This window comes from Apiospora marii (genome assembly GCF_038362585.1).
Source record: "Apiospora marii strain CBS 49790 chromosome Unknown utg000003l_segment0_segment0, whole genome shotgun sequence".
Taxonomy (NCBI): Eukaryota; Fungi; Ascomycota; class Sordariomycetes; order Amphisphaeriales; family Apiosporaceae; genus Apiospora; species Apiospora marii.
The window spans coordinates 6,938,852-6,957,159 of NW_027117374.1; the positions used below are offsets into that span (position 1 = coordinate 6,938,852).

At 50.2% G+C, this 18,308-nt stretch overlaps 5 protein-coding genes across 5 annotated transcripts; 3 read left to right on the forward strand and 2 right to left on the reverse strand.

The window, feature by feature from the left end:
* Nucleotides 1-2,162: 2,162 nt before the first annotated feature.
* Nucleotides 2,163-4,080, forward strand: PG985_005677 (uncharacterized protein; the record flags this gene model as incomplete). Its single annotated transcript, XM_066825446.1, has 4 exons — nt 2,163-2,467; nt 2,563-3,117; nt 3,174-3,741; nt 3,886-4,080. 4 exons carry the CDS (start codon nt 2,163-2,165, stop codon nt 4,078-4,080), a joined length of 1,623 nt encoding a protein of 540 aa, XP_066688606.1.
* Nucleotides 4,081-6,580: 2,500 nt separating this feature from the next.
* Nucleotides 6,581-7,744, forward strand: PG985_005678 (uncharacterized protein; the record flags this gene model as incomplete). The annotated part of the gene is made up of 1 exon (XM_066825447.1): nt 6,581-7,744. The coding sequence occupies one exon, from the start codon at nt 6,581-6,583 to the stop codon at nt 7,742-7,744; it is 1,164 nt and encodes a 387-aa protein (XP_066688607.1).
* Nucleotides 7,745-9,791: 2,047 nt separating this feature from the next.
* Nucleotides 9,792-11,124, reverse strand: PG985_005679 (uncharacterized protein; the record flags this gene model as incomplete). Its single annotated transcript, XM_066825448.1, has 2 exons — nt 9,792-10,719; nt 10,757-11,124. The coding sequence occupies 2 exons, from the start codon at nt 11,122-11,124 to the stop codon at nt 9,792-9,794; spliced, it is 1,296 nt and encodes a 431-aa protein (XP_066688608.1).
* A 2,992-nt stretch (nt 11,125-14,116) lies between these two features.
* PG985_005680 (uncharacterized protein) lies at nt 14,117-15,843 on the reverse strand (the record flags this gene model as incomplete). The annotated part of the gene is made up of 4 exons (XM_066825449.1): nt 14,117-14,553; nt 14,617-14,865; nt 14,916-15,609; nt 15,742-15,843. The coding sequence occupies 4 exons, from the start codon at nt 15,841-15,843 to the stop codon at nt 14,117-14,119; spliced, it is 1,482 nt and encodes a 493-aa protein (XP_066688609.1).
* Nucleotides 15,844-16,592: 749 nt separating this feature from the next.
* Nucleotides 16,593-17,679, forward strand: PG985_005681 (uncharacterized protein; the record flags this gene model as incomplete). Its single annotated transcript, XM_066825450.1, has 3 exons — nt 16,593-17,030; nt 17,101-17,136; nt 17,191-17,679. 3 exons carry the CDS (start codon nt 16,593-16,595, stop codon nt 17,677-17,679), a joined length of 963 nt encoding a protein of 320 aa, XP_066688610.1.
* Between the last annotated feature and the right edge of the window lie 629 nt (nt 17,680-18,308).

Below are 18,308 nucleotides of genomic sequence, written 5' to 3' on the forward strand. Positions count from 1 at the left end.
CATAAGGCCATCACTCTTGCCAAACAGTTGGCATTGTAGGCTGCATCAACATAGTTGTCCCAAAGGCGATTGATGGTGAAGATATTCTCATCGTTAATATCTCGGTATTGATTGAGATTCCCTCACTGGCGCCGAGACTTAGGCCCTCTGTCACAGTCTGGACTATGTTGATGAACCATCTACAAGGAGGCACAGCTACGCTGGCCAGGGAGTCACGGGAGCAGAAGGGATGGCAGTAACGTGTAGAACGTTTGCTAATATATTAAACCTAGATACATGCTTCAAGACGAGCATAGACAGAGCTGTCGCTTGTGATATCTTCGTTCTTATATCTGTCGCAAGCATATCATGTTGACTGCGTTCAAATCCTCGTGCATCTGCCGTTTATAAGGCAACTCACGGCCCATCTTTCCAACCCCGCTGTTTCTCGTCGGGAGCCTTCTCTTATTTGGCACCACCGACCCAAGAGGGGGCCGAGGACGCTCCATCAAAACAGCCCTCTCGAAATCGCATATCCTAATTTGTCTAGTCTCTTGATTGATCAGCACATTAGGCGACCGGAGATCCTTGTGTGCAACCCCACAAGTGTGCAGGGCACGGATTGCGTGGATTAATTGACGGCTTAGATCGCCATCGTCGCCTGCAGTGCGCACCGAGTCCAAGCTAGCACCACCCCAAGATAGAAACATCATGTATTGAACTCGGACGCGGAAGTCGTAGTAGTAAGTGCGTGATATTGTACGTAGGTCGATTGCCCCGAGAAAGATCGGCGTGGCTTTACCCTGCAATGGCTGTACGCCAATATTCTGGCGTACAGCGGCTGGACCGGTGAAGCCAAGTATTGATCCATTAATTTCGGATTGGCTAGAAACATGGCTCGAGATATCATCAAGTAGGCATGAATCTAGACCATGTATAGACCTTGAAGTATTCGTATCCCAGACAGGGTAGTATTGACGTGGCTCCTGAAATCTATGACTTGTCACCGAGACCACCTCAGATCCCAGGGGTGGTTTGGTTTCTTGCCGCTTATCATTGACGGAATTCTCTTTCACGCCAGCTTTGTATGCCGTGACGCTCACAATGCCCGCCAATAGACATTGAAATGTAGTGGAGGGTCGGTTTGATGCGCCCAGCGACTCATATCAGCCTTAAGCCAATACATAGGGCCCCTAGGCGTGTCTACAACCATGGAAAGAGATGTAAGAAAGCCTGCAGCCTACCATTCGGGCAAGGAGGAGATTCGCCTCGCTAGATCATTTGGTAATTGGGCGGAAGGGTCTCTCTCCTCTGTATTGAGGAGTAAGCATTGTACTGCTACACTCTCTGTTCTTCGCTCGGACCTGCATTGCATATGGTTGTGCAGGCGGCAGGGTTTCAACTATATTGAAAGGCTGCGCATCACTTCGATTCAGTGGCGACGTACCGATTCTCACAACTGACATCCTTGTCTTGATTCTATGCCGCCAATACTACACATATTACATTCCTCGTAAGTAGTCGGGGAATTGGCCGAATCCGTAAGTATTCGTGTTCGAAGATGCCCCGCCCTTCTTTCGCTTGTTTATCCCAAATCTACAGTCAATGTGGTCCAATAAAGGGGTAAATAGGCTGCTCAGGCGTCCTGGTATGTGCGGCCATGTCGCCGTCTTTTGTCATACCCGCTATGGTGCTATCGAGAGTAGGCCTAGCGCAGGGGGCGAAAGGTCCTCACTAGTCCATGATTCTTGCCCAAGGCCATCATACCAGGATTTACCCCGTCGATTCCAACACAAGCGTTGGCGGTCCGGTGTAATCTTGAAGACGACCTCGACGAGACGGACAAACACATTGTTCCAGGAGTAATCAGACAGAACCAATACATTGTAATATAAGGGACAGATATCAGTCATAGATGGTACGCCTACCCCTGAATGTAGATTCTACGATAGAGTCGTGAATGCCTCATATATCTCGGCGTACAGATTAGCACATACGGATACTAAAAAGCGTTCCTCGGCTACGGTCTGCTCAGGGTAGTTTCATGCATGGAACGCAACCCAATTTACCTGCTGGTGTTGGTTGCGAAATTTTGCCTACGGAACTTCCGACTAGTTGCAAAGAATGAATGGGTCAGCTATGGAAAGGAGGCAAAGCATCAGCGCTAGTGAGTCCTTGCATCAATGCAACGTTATTTCGATCGCGTCAAGTGCTTCGCGCTATTGTTCATTCACTTCGCGTGGCAAGTCATCAGGAATGCGCCAGTTGGGCCTGCCGGCCAGCTAGCTGTCCTCATCTACGCAGCCGAGATGTTTGACCCGGTTCCACGAACCGAGTTTCTTTTGTCGTTCGATGTCATATTAATTGACTGGATAGCGAACATGGTTGCGCCTATCGTTCACTCACAGCATCGGCCATACCAGAAAGAGCATGGCCAGCCCCAGCCCCCTCTGGCTTTTCCTCGTCGCAAAAACAACGTCAACCTCTGGTTGGGGTCACGTGCTGCGCCTCTCGCATTATCTTCCAGCCTCGTTGTTTATATTTCCAAGAATCAATGCTTCTTTTAAATTTGGACTGGTTCAGCACAGCTGCACACTCTTTCACTTGGTTCACGATAGACTTCGCCCTTTCTCAGAACATCACAGTCTTACTCACTTGCCAAACGGAGATGGGCGCCACTGAGCTTTTGAGCCTAACAGTTGAAGTCCTCGACATGATCCTCGAGTATATCGACGATGAAGAGACGCAAATTAATGTATCTTTAGTCTGCCGCGCTCTCCATGCTCGCATGTTGCCTAAACTACATCGGTACCTCACAGTCAACGTTAAATCTAAAGTCGATCTGCCCAGGTTCTTTGACACCTTCAAGTCCTTCCTCAGTTCCTATGCGAAGGAGCGACTCAAAAATGGATATAGCTTGAAGCCAGGCAGGCTCACGCGCTCCTCCTACAGCTGCTCTAACAAAGACAAACAGATACCCGCAAAGGCTGAATGCGTGCAACATTTGAGCTTGGACGTCACGCCTTGCGACTGCATACAGTATGGCAAATTTGGGTGGCTGGACCTTTGTCGATACATAGAAGCAACACTCCCAAACCTATCGAACGTCAGGGCAGTTGAACTAAACATCATAACAAAGTGAGTGTTACGCCAAATAACTCATGCGCTTCGTGCGTAGCTTACGTCCTTCGTAGGCCCATTGCAAGCTGGCTTTCCTCCTCGAAAAGCCTCCAAGCTCTCACCATCCTTCATGATATTCATGGCAATTTCAGTGCGCCAGAAGAGGCAGTGCAGCAAATACAGGATTGCATCGATTTCCAAACACTGCGTCAGCTTGCTATTGCAGCTCCTTATGCCAACCTTCTTTTCAAACGCATCCTTGATGCGGATGCGTGCAACGCAGGGATATTCCCAGCCCTCCATACTCTCGAGGTCGAAGTAGCACAAGAGACCGACACGGTGCTTCAATTCATCGCCAAGATTAACACGTTAACGAGCTTAACCATACGAGATAAACGACCATTCGTTCTTGAAACAGAACAGGGAAGCCCTTTCCTACCAGCGATTCTCGAACATAAAAAGCTCGAGACTCTGAGGATCCCTTTTGCAGCTAAGGTCCTCTTGAAGAAAGCTAGCATGTATTCTGCGGTCGATCACTGGACGGAAAAGGGCGTACCTCTATCAGACTCAACAGTTCGTGCTATCGTCAATGGGCTGCCAGAGCTACGTAGGGTCGACTTTGGGCCTGACACACACAACCTGGTACGTCCCCATCCTTCAATACATACTTGGCATCCAAATAGTAACCGTTGGCGACAGAGGATAATAGGGTCGGAGCTAGCCCACGCGATGAAATTGGAGTCCGTTTTCTTCTTCTATCACTCACTGTATCCATACATGCGGCAGGTGGACTCCTCTAAAGTGGTAAAGAAATTTGCGTGTGGCTTTTACGGCGACACTCAGAACCATCGGAAGCTCCAAGTCTCGGCCTCTTGCACTTCTGATATCCCGCAAAAAGAAGACTCCTTCCAACTTCCACTGACTGAAGCTAAAGGAGAGACCAAGAACCCCGAATTCATGTCTGGAAGTTCCATGCCCTGACTGGTCGACATAACTTCTGTAAGACAAGAACTATCGTTCTTCAAGACGATTCCGCCTTAGTGTGGGATCACAGGCCCCTGATTCACTTGCCTGCAACATAAGTGGTTGACAAGCGTTTGCGGGATCAGAATTAGCATTTAAACTATGAGCTACACTGTATTATCCACCGCATCATGACTTGACAAGTACGTGTTGCCAAACCACATAGGGAAGAGAGAAAAAGAAAAGTCCCAAAAGGCCACCAGGCAGGTTCCCAAGCTGAGTATCGGTGTACTGTTTTCCAGCTACGTCACTGCCTTCGAATATCATCCCAGATGCGGACGCCGGTGTGCCGAACCTGGTGATGTTTTCTCAGCTGTCCCATGGGGCTCACGGATTGCATCTGAACGTGGAAGAAATCATCTTCAGTGACGCCTAGCCGCCATTCGAGCAAGGACAACATCTCGACCTCCATCAGGTTGACATCCGGTAGAGTGAACCGGAAACTGCCGGGCCCACAAGACCAACGACTGTATTTGGCCCACTTCTTGTTCCTCGGCGACCAGTCATGTAGATACTTCGTCGCTACTATAAGCGCAGCTAGGAAGATACGGTACATTGTACATTTGTATTTGCGTGTCGCCAACGCGAGCTTCCCTTTCAAGCGGTGTAAGTACACCAAGGTAGCCAGCAATGTAAGCGAACTGGTGTTGGAGGCCTTCACCAGATGGGAAATGAAACGTTGAAGCAATAATGCCTCGCTGTCCACGGAACTATCGGAGGCGCCTCCAGCCCATCCTCGGCAACACCTGGAGGCTTGGTGAATCCCAACTGCATCCAATGATGTTATGTGGGAGAGGAGATCATGGGTAGTACGTGCTAAAAGGGACGTCATGGCTTCGCTGTCTAGGCTTCGTCGTGCAAGCGCGGTCGTATCCATGGCTCGTTTGGTACCTGACTCACATGAGGGATCCAACCCAGTTGCCATGCTTCTTACACTGCGACTTTCCTCACTCACCTAAGCCCTAAGGACGCAGTTATGACGAGATGCCCATCTATATGAGTTGGAAAACTGCAACTATACTATGGCGCTTTTTGGCAATTTTGAGACAGGAGCCAACTTTTACCTAGATCGACTTTTAGTGCTAGTTGTGCCTATTGTGACCCGAATCGGATATAGTGTAAACGGCAAAAGCCTATTCAGGGCTGCGTCGTCAATAATGCCGCTACCCAGCCGGTGCTGTTACGCCATAACCGGACCAGGGGAGCGGAACCCATATAAAAGCGCCTTCCAGACACGGTTCTACACAAACTTTGCACTAGTACATACCGTACTGAACTATGGTCGCACATCGTAGCTTTTCGTCGGGATAGATTATATATGAGGAAAGGAAACATAAAATATGGCAATGCAAGATCATACATCAGCTTTGAAAGGCTTGGGGATCCGAACACATTGGTCATTGAATCTAGTCGTAGTGCAGGTTCTCTACACTCTACAAACGCCTAATGCTGTATTCCATGGCGTGTTAGCCGAGAACAAGGAGCGTTTGGTGGAAGACGGGCCGAACGTGGACTTGCTCTGGGTATGCGAACGAGATGGTTCTGTGGCCGTATGACTGGAGAGCCAGCAGCGGCCCGCAATCAGGGAGGGAAAATGAGATCATAATATGGATGCGGTGATAGGGCACTACGACACCAGAAGTGGATTCCTATACTACTCTGTAAAGTGGATTGGGTACGAATGCCCAACCTGGGAGTCGGAGCAGGATCTAGACGTGTATGCTACTTTTCTGGACCAATACTGGGCTACTGTACAGCATCGAAACTTGGTCGATTGAGCGGTTTTGGGTCTGGGACAGGGGGATGGAGTACTCAGAGCGGAAGCACTGCAGGACGCCTAATACATCTAGATGATCAAATGCACGATCTTCTAAGCTTGTGAAGGGGTTTTGGCACATCCATCGTCCCTATTCCTCACTCAGCCCTCCCTGGTTAGTTCCACTCAATTGAATGTACCGTAGGCCATGTTCTGGTATTTATTCGCGCAAAGGCGGCTGGCCAGCCGGATATTTAGGAAGCAGTAGCCTCAACGCTCCGCCATGACTCACCAGTCAGTTAATGCTCAGAATTGCTTCGACGCTTTCCGTGACAAGTTATTTCAACAGGGCGGGCAATGGGGCAGGAAGTCAACTCGGCGATCGTTAACAAGACTCTTCTCCATTAGGTTAGGGAACATGCAGATCTCAATTTGTTGCTGGTCAAGTGAGAAGGCCAGGCTTCATGACACGTCATGCTACACGAGCCAACCATGTAGGGGGTAATCAAGGCAACCACAGTGTCACTGACATTGGTCTGACGGGGGCATATAAAGGGCGTATCGGATGCGATCTATCCGATAGAGAAAAGTAGAGAGATTATATTCTGCACAAAGCCACAGTCTATACCAGGTGGTCAAGTTATGGGTGACCTTTTTTAAATTCCCGTTTTCATTATCACTTGAGCTCCGTCACCATAAACTATGAGTATGCACCGTAGCAACTCGCTGCCGAACCTGGCCGAACAGGAAACCAATCCCGGCGCTGGCTCCGACTCGGACGTGGTTGCTCTTTTCGACAAAATTGAAGCTGTCTACGCTGCCAGCATCGAACAATCTGAGAATACCACGAAAGAATTCGAAAAGCGTTACAATGAAATCCAGGCTACGCTCCAACATCAACTCGCCGCCGCGGATGCTGCCCGCAAAAAGGCGCGTATAAACGCTCAAGCTCGCAATGAGAAAGTCGCGTCCGCTACGCAGAGAGCCGATGGTTTGGCTGAAGAACTACGCTTTACGCAGGCCCAATTGGCTGTGGCCCTGAAGAATCTCAAGTTCCATGAAGAGGAGCATGAACGTGTGAGCCAAGAGTTAGAGAGGTTCCACATCAAAGCTGCCCAAGTACTCCAAGCTGTGCAGAACCAACGCGACCGATTCGACAAGGAGGCCCAGAAGGCTCGCAATCTACGCATCAAAATCCAAACCGATCTCAAGGAGACCAAAGGGTTGTTGAAGAAGCGTGATGCCGACCTGATGAATACATACGAGAAGGGAGATTTTGACAAAGAACAGGTGAAGATGTTGCAGGGCCAAGTGATGATCAAGAATGAGCTCCTACAAGGCAAGATGCCTGAAGGTGGCTACGATATCTTACGCGAGTTTGTGAAGTTCGACGAGATCCAGGTGTTCGAGCTAAGGGAACTGATTACGCAAGTCAACGAAGCCGGACCCACGGTGAAGGCTCAGTCGCAACGGGGGAAGAACAGAGGCGCACGGCGCGCAGACCCTGAAGCAATGGCGACCGTCGAGAGAGGAGTCCGGGGAGTTGCAGAGGACACGAAAAAGATGACCAAAGACGATACCGATCGCCTCATATACGATCTTGGGGCGCTAATTCTATACGGAAGACAGTCTACCAGCAACCTTTGGTACCGTTTACAGTCAATAACTTCCACAACGGCCGAAGTACAGGAGCGAGCAGACAAGATGTGTGACACGAACAACAGACTCAAGGAAAAGAACAGGGAGTTGGAGAAGTCTCTGAATGAGTTCAAGGAAAAGATGAGCAAGTATTGGGATATCGAGTTCCCGACCAGTCGCGAAGAAAATGAGGAACTGTATGAAGAATACCAAAGAGGGCTTGCGTGAGATGCTACAACAATGAGATGGTTCACGGGCTGAATCACAACTGGGATGTGTCATGGAACCGATACGAGTATGCGGGTACGATGATTTTGACGGGCAAGGGTGGTCCTTGTCCAACTATAAGGATATCGGCGCTTCTTCTTATCTTGGGTTTCCTTTCCATAGCTCACTTTTTGTTTTGTATTTTGTATCCCGCGTATCGACTATATTTGTTGGTACATCAGTACTCTAGACAAGATACGTCCTCGCGGTGGCAATCCCCATCATAGAACTCAATATGCCCCATCACAGGCAGTCTAAGGAATGTTTCAAGAATTACAAGGCTCCCAGGTCTAAAGTCCTGACTCGCCGATTTCCTGCAGCGAAGCGGACCATTTGACTGTTCCGAATAACCAACGAATCCCGAGCATGCCGACGCAGGGCTCGTTACGGCCAACGAGCTACCAGACCCACGAGACCAGCGTGATAGACATTGCTTCGACCGCCCTTCACGCATCGCCGCATGACATATGCATCCCCCGACGTTCTCCACCCGACAGCCGAGCAGCGCTGCGTAATCCATAGCGAAGAGAGTCGACGAGGCTATAGAACGCCGGCGCATTGGCAGAGAGATCTACGTGAAGTAGCGGAAGAGATTGAGTCAACTTGGCAAATATATGTACCCAATGACTAAATCAACAGAAGTTTTTGGGGACAAGCTTCTGTCTAAGGGTCTAGTCGGTCAATGGCGGTAACTCCATCCATTTTGTACACAAATACTGATCTTACCGAACGTTGCCTCTTCTACTCGGATCACTGTTAGTTTCGGCTATCAAAAACGTAATTATAAGTTCATATTATCATGGTCAATCAGGCTGTGTTAAATCGCTCGAATGAACGTGCAGAAGAGGACTTCGGCGCCAGACATCGTGCTTGCCCTGAGGTTCGAGAATGGTTGTCGGAGTGGGAGCGCTGAAGGGTTTTGCCCTTCCGTTTGAAAGCCTTTGACCTGTCGATCCATACACCGCGACGCCGGTCCCACTTCAGATGCCTCACGCCGCCTTCGGCATGGACAGTGACTTGTTCAAGACGAAGATGTAATCCGCTCGTAGCTGTGCGTTTCTGTGTGCGTTGCTTCGCTCGTTTGGGCGGTTCTTCTGAGTACGACGATGTTGCTTTCCTCTTCGGGAAAGGAGCTCTCGCCATCTCCGCTAGAGGGTTGAGATGCCTTTCTTCGTCGGTATCCCGTGGCGTGGCACTGTTTACCCAGTGGTTGGCATAGTTTGTTGGTGAAGTTGGGGGTGTCGCTGCGGCAGGTGACCTCTGGGTGGCTGTAACATAATTCTCCTCTTGAACCAGACGCGATGAGCCTGTCGACTTTCCCAACCCACTGGAAGAAGGGGAGTCTGGTGTTGACGGGCCAGGTAAAGCTGTCGTTAAATTTTCGTTCGTAGAGACAAGGGTCTGTGCGTCACTGGCTGTGAATACTTCATCGAGACTCGTTTCCAATTCTGTATTGGGTGGTTCTGGAACTTGGGGAAGCTGGAAAGGGTTGAGTAGTTCGTCCCAAAGTGAGTCCTCGGCCGAGTTTGCTTCAGTGAACCTTCGTAGATACTAGGGCAAAGACAAAACGCAGTGTCAAGCACCGCTAGCTATCCAAGAGAGCACTGTGCTCCATCACAGAGTCAGCACCAAAGCGGCCGCCGCGTTTTAGGAAGGTAGCTCGCGAACGCCAAGGATAGGACGTACAACAATCGGTAGGATCGCCGCCGAGATGTTGTCCTTATGTCGGGTTCGTATCCGGTATTGCCCAGGATTAAGATGCATCGACATGGCAGGCGGAGTATGGAATAACCGGCAAGTTTCCAGTGTATTAATGATAGGATATGTTCTGTATCTATAATTGGAGTGATCTGAGTATCACGCAGGGTCCTATCCTTTAACTCAGGTGACCTTTGATTTCAACAGTCTTAGTGATACGCTCAATATCAACCAAGCATGGATGTGCAAAAGCAAACAAGACGGACAAAGATACTCCAGGCACCGCAAGGATACGAGAAGTAACGTCGGATCAGGAACGATTGTTCCTACCAAACGTACCTCTGAGCCCGTGCAGAGGACCACCGCCATCTCTGTCGGCAAATGGAGCCCTGACAGGTCCGGAGGTCGAGCGGAGACTTGGAGGCGAAGGGCCTCTGACTCTTGAGGGCTGCGGCAAAGGCGGATCCGTAGACGGAGAGATCGAGTTATGCCATTGCGAACCACTTCGTTCATCGGAACCGCCCCCAGCAGCCCGAGCCGAGTCGATTAGGGACTCCAGCAGGTCCCACGGCCTTTGACGCAGGTTCGACCTATGCCGTCCCGCAGCACTTGAACGCGGCGTCGGAGATAGCCCTACCTCCAAACCCGATGCTGCCTCGTTCCCCTGAGACTGGCCTGCCCGTTCCCCCTCGACCGACGCTCTGCAAATCGGGCAGGTATTGTGCTCCTTGAGCCACAACCCAACACATCCATCATGGAACCAGTGCTTACACGGTAACACGACGACTTCATCTCCCAGGCCTACGTCGTCAATACAGACTGTACACTTCCCTTTGACTTCACGTCCTAGCATTTCCTCATCCAGCTTTTTCCTGGGTAGCTTGGATATCGTCTCGTTGGACGCAGGAGGCGCGGCGTTCGACTGGGGATCCGCCTCCATAAGACTCGTGATGATACGATCCAAGGCCTCCAGGGAGTGGACTGCGTCACCATGGACAGCAGTCGGGTTGTGCACTGTCAAAAGCAGATGGTGTAGAATAGCAGGGAGATCCATTCCAACATCGCCAGGACTGCTAATACCACCCGGGAACCCCGGGCCGCCGAGTCCTTCTTGGTCGTCCAAGCCTGGGTTTGGAAGGTTGGGGACTGGGGGAACAGACGATCCGTGTCTGAATATATCTCCAAAGGCCCTGTGATTTCTATCAGCACAGGTTGACGTGAAACGCACCAAAGTAACCCTAAGATCTACAATTGCAGCGTGACGAGATATCTTACGATGGAAAAGGATCATCTGGCGGGCCAGCATTGGAACCAGGTCGGTATGTTCGACGCCTGCCACTGATTATGGTGAAGCTGCTCACCCCAGAGTGTTCCGACTGAAATCTGGCCACGCGGACTCGCGGACCTGCCACATCCTCTCCGTTCCCTCCAAGGATGGGCTGCGGGCCATTCCGGCGGATCACACCTGTCCCGTTTATGGTGCCCAATAGTCCCGGAGACCTTCTTATTGCATACTCGCTGCTGTCTGGCCTAGCATGTTCTGGAACGCGGGGGTCTTGCCTGCCTAGAGACCAGTAGACTGAGCGGTGTCTAAAGCCCAACACTTGATACATGCTGCGTATACCCTTCATTTTCATCTTCATCATGATCTGACTCAGCGCCGCGGAGGTTGAACCGGTGGGAGGAATGAGTGGACCTAAATCAGGTACATCACCGTGCTCTTCTCTAGGACCATTGTCTGGACCAATCTGGCAGGATATCCGTTAGCTTTGAAGTAACCCAATGCCCGGAAAGCATACATACTGTTTCGGTGGCACCGCGTGCTGCCGAAACATCAAAATGCCGAGCCTCTGTGGGAGCGTTGGGTGCCATGACCTGCTACCTCTCGTCTGCGGCCGGCCTAGGGAATGACGTGTTAATGATATGAGGGTTCGGTCCAATTGTTACGAACTCTGTTGTCGATCTAACCGAATGAAGTCCTCTTCTCGACTCCTTCGTTATTGTTAAAGTCGTCGTAAGATGGCTTGTTTCTCTGTGTGCAATTGAGTGAATTAGGTAATACTCGTTTTTCATGCTTGTTGTCCAAGGTGGACTTTGGTGGAAGCAGACCACGCCTAGGACAGGCCTTGAAACGGTAGGATGATGTCTTTCAATGAAATCATTCCAATTAGCAACCCAATTCAGGACCGGCATGCAACTGACTGAGTCGCGACTAGGAGTTGCGATGATTCAGGACCATGGCAAAAGAGGCCTTGTAGAGTCTAGTAAACTGCCCAAGTGCTTCTGGGAGCTTTTTTGTCTGAACTGCTCTTCTGTCCAGGGTGTAATCCACTGGCCCACTGTTGGCTCCAAATCAGCTAGAGTTACAGGGCTTAGCGGTAGCGGTACCTATCAGCGCCAAATATGCAGCCCTACAGAAGTCTTGCTTGGTGATGACTAGTATGTAATTGCTGTACATAAGTACTGTAACCTTCATACTCCATTTTCACCACAACACAACATGGTCGGTGCTTGGGAAGGGAGAAGCAAATGCTTTTAGCTCTCCAAAGCGGTTTTGGCAGCTTGCTTGGCCTTCTGGGGCATATCTCTTGATCATCCATTGAGCTACAATAGCGTCTCGCGCAACGATGGATACAGCAAGCTCCTTACTTGCGGATGAAACGTTGATGGCATGATGAGTTCGAGTTGGGTGGAAGTGACCTCGGTAGGGCAGCTGCCTCGTTTCCTGATGATGCTACAGAAAGCTACTCCGATATCCTAGGCTTCGTATCTCGAGGCGCAGTTGTCCAGAAGCGACAGGGCAGTACAGTACAGTACTCAAATCTCCAGTTGCGAGTTGATCATTCTGCGAAGCCACCGATTTCTCGATTAGGAAGTGTCTCTTAGTACTTAGTATGTCTTTAGTTCTAGTAAGCTGCCTAACTGCTTCTTGACTTCCTTGTTCGGACTAGTTCGGACCCATTCGCGATAGGTAGCCGAAATGCATCTGATTGTTTCCTAGATCGCAAATCTGGTCCAGGGGGGACAATTGGACGGCTGCCAGCAGACGAACGGCAAGATTTCCAAGCGAGAAGATGATCAGACGTTGTGTTGGAGCGACGGCCGCAAATACCAAAATAATAGCATGCGCTCATTGTACCCCAAACCTTCAACACTGCACTGCTGGTTCGTACCTACCCATCATGCGAATCTAGACTCTTGATCAGGAAGTGCTTCTTAATAGTCGGTTCAAAGTTATCTCTCTAGCTCTACGTTGTTAAGCTACGGTAGGGCAGATGTAGACCCCAGAATAGAGAGCTGCTGATGGCGCCGCCAGTCCAAATGAGCAAAGCCAGCAAACTTATAGCGAATGGGGACCCTAAGCAGACGCCGATATAGTTGTGTCCATTACTGGGCGTGGCGCACTTGCTGCTCACGAGAGGCACTCTGGAGTCCCTCCAATTCCTACCAAGTAGTATGCAGAAATGATACTGGGAGGCCAAATTACCATTCTGGTCCGCACGACCGTTGTCTCTCGTTGTACTCTTTTCGAAGTGCGCCGATCCCGAATGGAGCAAGAATCATCCAGCAGCGTATTCTCTATCGCCGCATCCGTCGAGAGCTCGAAGATCCTCGCGCGCTGTTTCCGGTCTTGAGTTCCTAGTTGCCTGCAGACCTGTTGGCCCTACTGTTGGAGTGCAGAGTCGGAAGAGTAGCAATGGCGCACTAGCGCGACTAGCGGGCCAACTCCACGGCCTCTTTGAACCACGCAAGAATTTACCCTCGTCAAGACGCGCCGAAGACAAGCTGGGCCAGAAATCATTCTCGCTAACATGCGTTCTAGTGTCAGAACAGCAGCTACACAGGCGAGGCCACCTTCACCCAACTGGCATCTGAAATTACGCCCCATGGGCGCCAGGAGCGTTGCAGCTGGAAATCCAACTATCTCCCGTGCGCTGTTTCTATCGCCGTGATCCAACTCCACATTGATCCGCAATAGAAGCAAGGCAAAAGCCGCGCGCTAGAGAATGGTTCACTCTCAAGCCCCTATTCGAGCTACACAGGACATTCGACTCCAACCCGACGACGTCACCTATGGTTATACCGCAAGCACTGCGGAAGATACAATGCCGGGTAATCTCTGCTCTCAAAATTGGTTGGGAACAAATCCCTATGTTGGTGGACGCAGGAGTAGTACTGTACGAGTATCAAGTACGTCCCGCTCCCATACTTTGCACTTGGGCGGATGCGGGCTTATTACTGCTGGATGTCGGTTCCCAACTGTTTTCCCGAGCTAGTCAAACCTCTCCGAAGCAAGTCGTACCTCTACAAGTGAACCTTCCCGTCAGTAACACTGTTGGCAAATTGTATCAGACCTTAGGATAGATGAGCATGTGTAAAATGCAGGTTATGGTAAGTAAACCCTTGATGCAGTTCTGAGCATTCATGGAAACACGACTCTATTCCGTAAGCTGTCTAAAGGCATGTGCCCCGAGTGTAGGTTGAACAGTTGCGCGGGAATATGACAACCGTCATGTCAAAGATCCTCCCCTCTTGGAAACTTCGTTAGAACGTACGTTTAATACCTCGACCCGAATTCGACTAAATGACTTAAATTGCGTAAGATGTACATCGAGCCACACCACCTTTACAGTTTCAGTCGAGCCTTCGCACGTACTCAACAGGCCCGACGTATTGCCCCCTCGCCCAGATTGCATAGTACAATAGTGAACATATAACCGAGACGCCATAGATTAGAATATTCCAATTCATTAGATTCGGTGCTGGGATGGGTGTCGGTGGAAAGAAAGTGAAGATAAAGGCCATGACGAGAAACATGACGGAGATTATGTTGATAGGTAGACCCCATCCACCTAAGGCGAATTTGCTGGGAAGGAGTGGTTGGTTGGCAAGCCGGCGCCAGAGGATGCAAGAGATGCTACATATGTAGCTGGACAGAATAGCGTTGGTACCGAGAGACGTGATCGAGTTCAGTGCAACGGGGGACCCGATAGCTATCGATGACAATAGAACGGTTACGACCAACGTTGTTATGATGGAGTTAACGGGGAGATTGAGGCCAAGATGAACGTCTAAGAGGTACCATCAGCTTTTTATGGAACTTAATAACATTGTCGGTTGGTATCGCAACTTACATGAGAACCAGTTGGAGAATGGCATGCCCTTGTCACGAGCGAAAGCCCATAGCTGTCGAGCCGCCGTTGCGCCCGTCGTAAGGTTGGCGGCAACGGTCATAACAACGACGACTACACTCATAGCCGTAGCGCCGCTTTTCGTCTGCGTAGCGTTGTAGAAAACGGCAATGAAAGGTACGCCCGTCGGCGAGCCCAGCGCATCGGACAGGTTTCCCAGAGTAGAGCAGAAGGTGATCAACATGACCCATCCTACCATCCGATTAGTTTCAGTAGACAAGTTATAGGAACAAAGGGCATACCAAAAGCGCCATTGAAGAGAGTTGTCGCGACCATGGAATGAGGAAGCGCTCTAGATGCGTCCCGTAGCTCTTCCGACATGTGTACAGCGGCGTCGGCCCCGAGGAGGGGTAAGATACCAGCAGTAATACCAACAATGGCGCTGATCCCGATGCTGCCCCAGTCACCACCATCATGGAAGACAGTGAATACTTCAGCGGCTGGAGTCCTTGGTGCAAGCACCCATAGCGTGACCATGATGCCGAAGAAACCCAAGATGTGGATGCAGAGAAGACCGGCCTCTACCAGAGGCAACTTCCTCGCCAGGAAAATATTAAAGAAGACAGAGAAGGCGGCCACAGCGATCGTCAGCATCGTGCCGTGCCACACTTGCGGGACGTAATTTTCGTAGTTAAGAACGAGCAGGGCCTGAATCTGGATCCCAGCAATGTAGGCAGTTGACGCGCACATAGTTTGCCAGGCCAGGACGCACATCCAGCCTATGATGTAGCTCAGGAACTTCTGGTTCTTTCGCGGGGCGAACTCGGATACCCAGTGGTACTGGCCACCTGTTGTTGGCGCCATGGATGCCATCTCCGCCATGGAGGCGTTGACGAACATGAAGCCGATCCAGCAGACGAAATACATCCAGATATAGCCAGCGGTGCCGCCATTCGTCAGGCCAATGACAGCAACACTGAGCACGGCTTCCCACGACTGCATGAGGATCATCGAGAAGCCAAAAATGGACAAAAACCGAAAGTTTCTCTACCAATTCGAACGTTAAAAATAGTGTCAGTTTTCAATACCTGATTAAGTCGAGGCAAGTTTTTCATTCTCCTGCCTTACCTTTAACTCTTGCGCCTTGCCCATGCGTGTCATGTCGTGACGGTCTTGCGTATTGCCCTTCTGAAGGTCAACGACATCGGTTTCGACAGCATTAAACACCATCTTGACGGGTCAAGATACCTTCGGTATGGAATGCGATTTAAACTGCTGAAGAAAAGCGGCGTGGTGTGTTGTAACGAGAGATAAAGACCAATGGGAGGGGGAAAGGAAGAGAAAGTCATTCCTAGAAAAGCTCATATTTGTAGTGCAATACTCCCCGCACCATTCCACCTTCTCCGCTCGCGGCGAGGTCTGCAGCCCGGCACAGTGGGAATCATGGTATAAGCATGAAGCGGGAGCCGTACGAGTTTCTATATGCCACACTTAGTGATATTGCAACCATTTTATCACTGAATAAGGAAGTAATGGGGGAAAGGTGCAGGTTGGGGTATCCCTTTCACGGATTGCCAAGTCCCGAGTGATCCTTTGTTTCAAATGGCCCCTTCCCGAGATTCTTATGGTATGACCTGTAAGCCACCCTACCTTAAGAATCTCGCTTATGCAACTATTTCCAGTCTCATATATAATATATTGATTCACCTGCACATCCTCCGCCTTCTTCTATCTAGCTGATACTTCAATGGTAACACTACCGGCTGTTTCTGGACTTACTAGGAGCACCCTACCAGCAACGACTCGACGATTTAGCTCTAAAGCCTCTTTATTGTTTTCTTTAACATATTGTTTTCGTAGCATTCAATTTCATTTCAATCAAAGCGGGCCCATACCGCAACCTCATACAAACATCTAAACGGATACCCGGTCGTTCATCTCCCAAAAAGGTGTAAAAAACTGGCCAGGTTAACGACACTATGAGCGCTTCTGCCATAAGAGACGAGATCACCAGCTCAACACGCTTCTCTCCAGTCACAGAGACCGACCATGCCGGCTACGTCTGGATCGTCACCATCCTGGGTGTTACATACACTACGTTGGCATGCTTGCTGAGGGGCTGGGTTAAATTCCGGGTTTACGGATTGGATGACCTCCTGATCGCCGCTGGTACAGTTTTCCACCTGGTCCAGGCGATATTCGTCTTTCTAGCCCTCTCTTCGGGGCTGGCAAAGTCAAATACCATCACCGACCCAGCAGACAGTGCGGCCGCCAGTCAAGCCTTCTTTGCCGCAAAGGCTATAGGATTCGTCATCTTGGGTCTTTCCAAATGCTCGAGTCTGGCTTTGACGCTACGTTTAGTGAGCCCTGGCACTGGAAAGTCCGCAACCTGGCATGCATGTATCATCATGATAATTGTAAGCGCCGCTTGGTGCGTTGCCTCCGTTATTGCTATCTCTGCAGATTGTGGAGTGGCCACAATTCTAGGGCCCGAACGTCAAGAACGATGTCCTAGCATGGCGAGTATTCCAGATGCTTAAACATCCGGTCGCACATCTGACAAAAAACTCCTTATAGTACGACCGCTTACTAGGGATTACAATCCCGGATATTATTACCGACGTTCTGGTCTGTCTCCTGCCTCTGTGGGCGACGGTACCTCTCAACATGGCTAAAGGCGTGAAATTCAAGATGTCCCTGGCCTTCAGCTTTCGTATACTCGTTGTTCCCCAATCTGCCCTATGTCTCTTTTACTTTGGCGTCGCTGCCAAGTCCACCGATACGCAGTTCGCCATCACGAAGAGTATCCTCGCCGAGCAGGCTGCTATTGCTTTCTCGCTTATAAGCGCGACCGTCCCCAACCTCCGCATCTTCATAACGTCCTTCGACTCGGGATTCAACTTGCCTGCGCTGGTGAACAAGATCGAAAACTCTTACGAGTTACAGAATATTACCGGCGGGAACATGAACCAGAAGGCGCAAGTTTGTCGCATAGCTTCTGGGGATGGATTCAGTCTGGATGGGACGGGCAGCCGCGACCGGATCTTTACGGGGTATGGCGTGTGAAACGATGCTGTTTAATTATAACGTCTGGTTAGGATTTCCGATATTGTAATTAGGCAGCACATTATAATGCTAGATATAAATCTATATGTTATAGCTATTCTACTTGCTTTTCTCCCCCTCCCTCGGGGAGCATTGTTATCCACTTCGAAAGAATACGGTGGTCCCCCTTGTCGCTAATCTCCTTTGAATAAATCTGCGGATTCGTAAACGCTATGTCGAATAATTTTTCGACCATAGGCCAAGGTTTCTTCAAGTCTTCAACTAACTCTCTCTCACCGATCATACCTAATGGTTTTGGCCTGGACCGATACGGGCTTATTATCCAGGCAGATTTCGCAATAACAGAAGTGAAGCCATCGCCACTACCGTCTCCACAAACTCCATATCAACTGTGGGAAGGATCAACACTCAAACCATCGAGCCCAATACAAGCTTCGCCATTTCCGTCGCCACCGAAAACGCTCACTATCATCAAGCCCAACAGATCGGCCCCGCCACCAACTCAGCATAGTAACACCATCCACGCCTCATCTACCAGCTCTTCGAGGGAGACTGCGACGCCCTCACAGCGATCGATAGAGCAGCCAACTACCAGTGACTACGCGATGCGATAGGAATACCTCGATCTA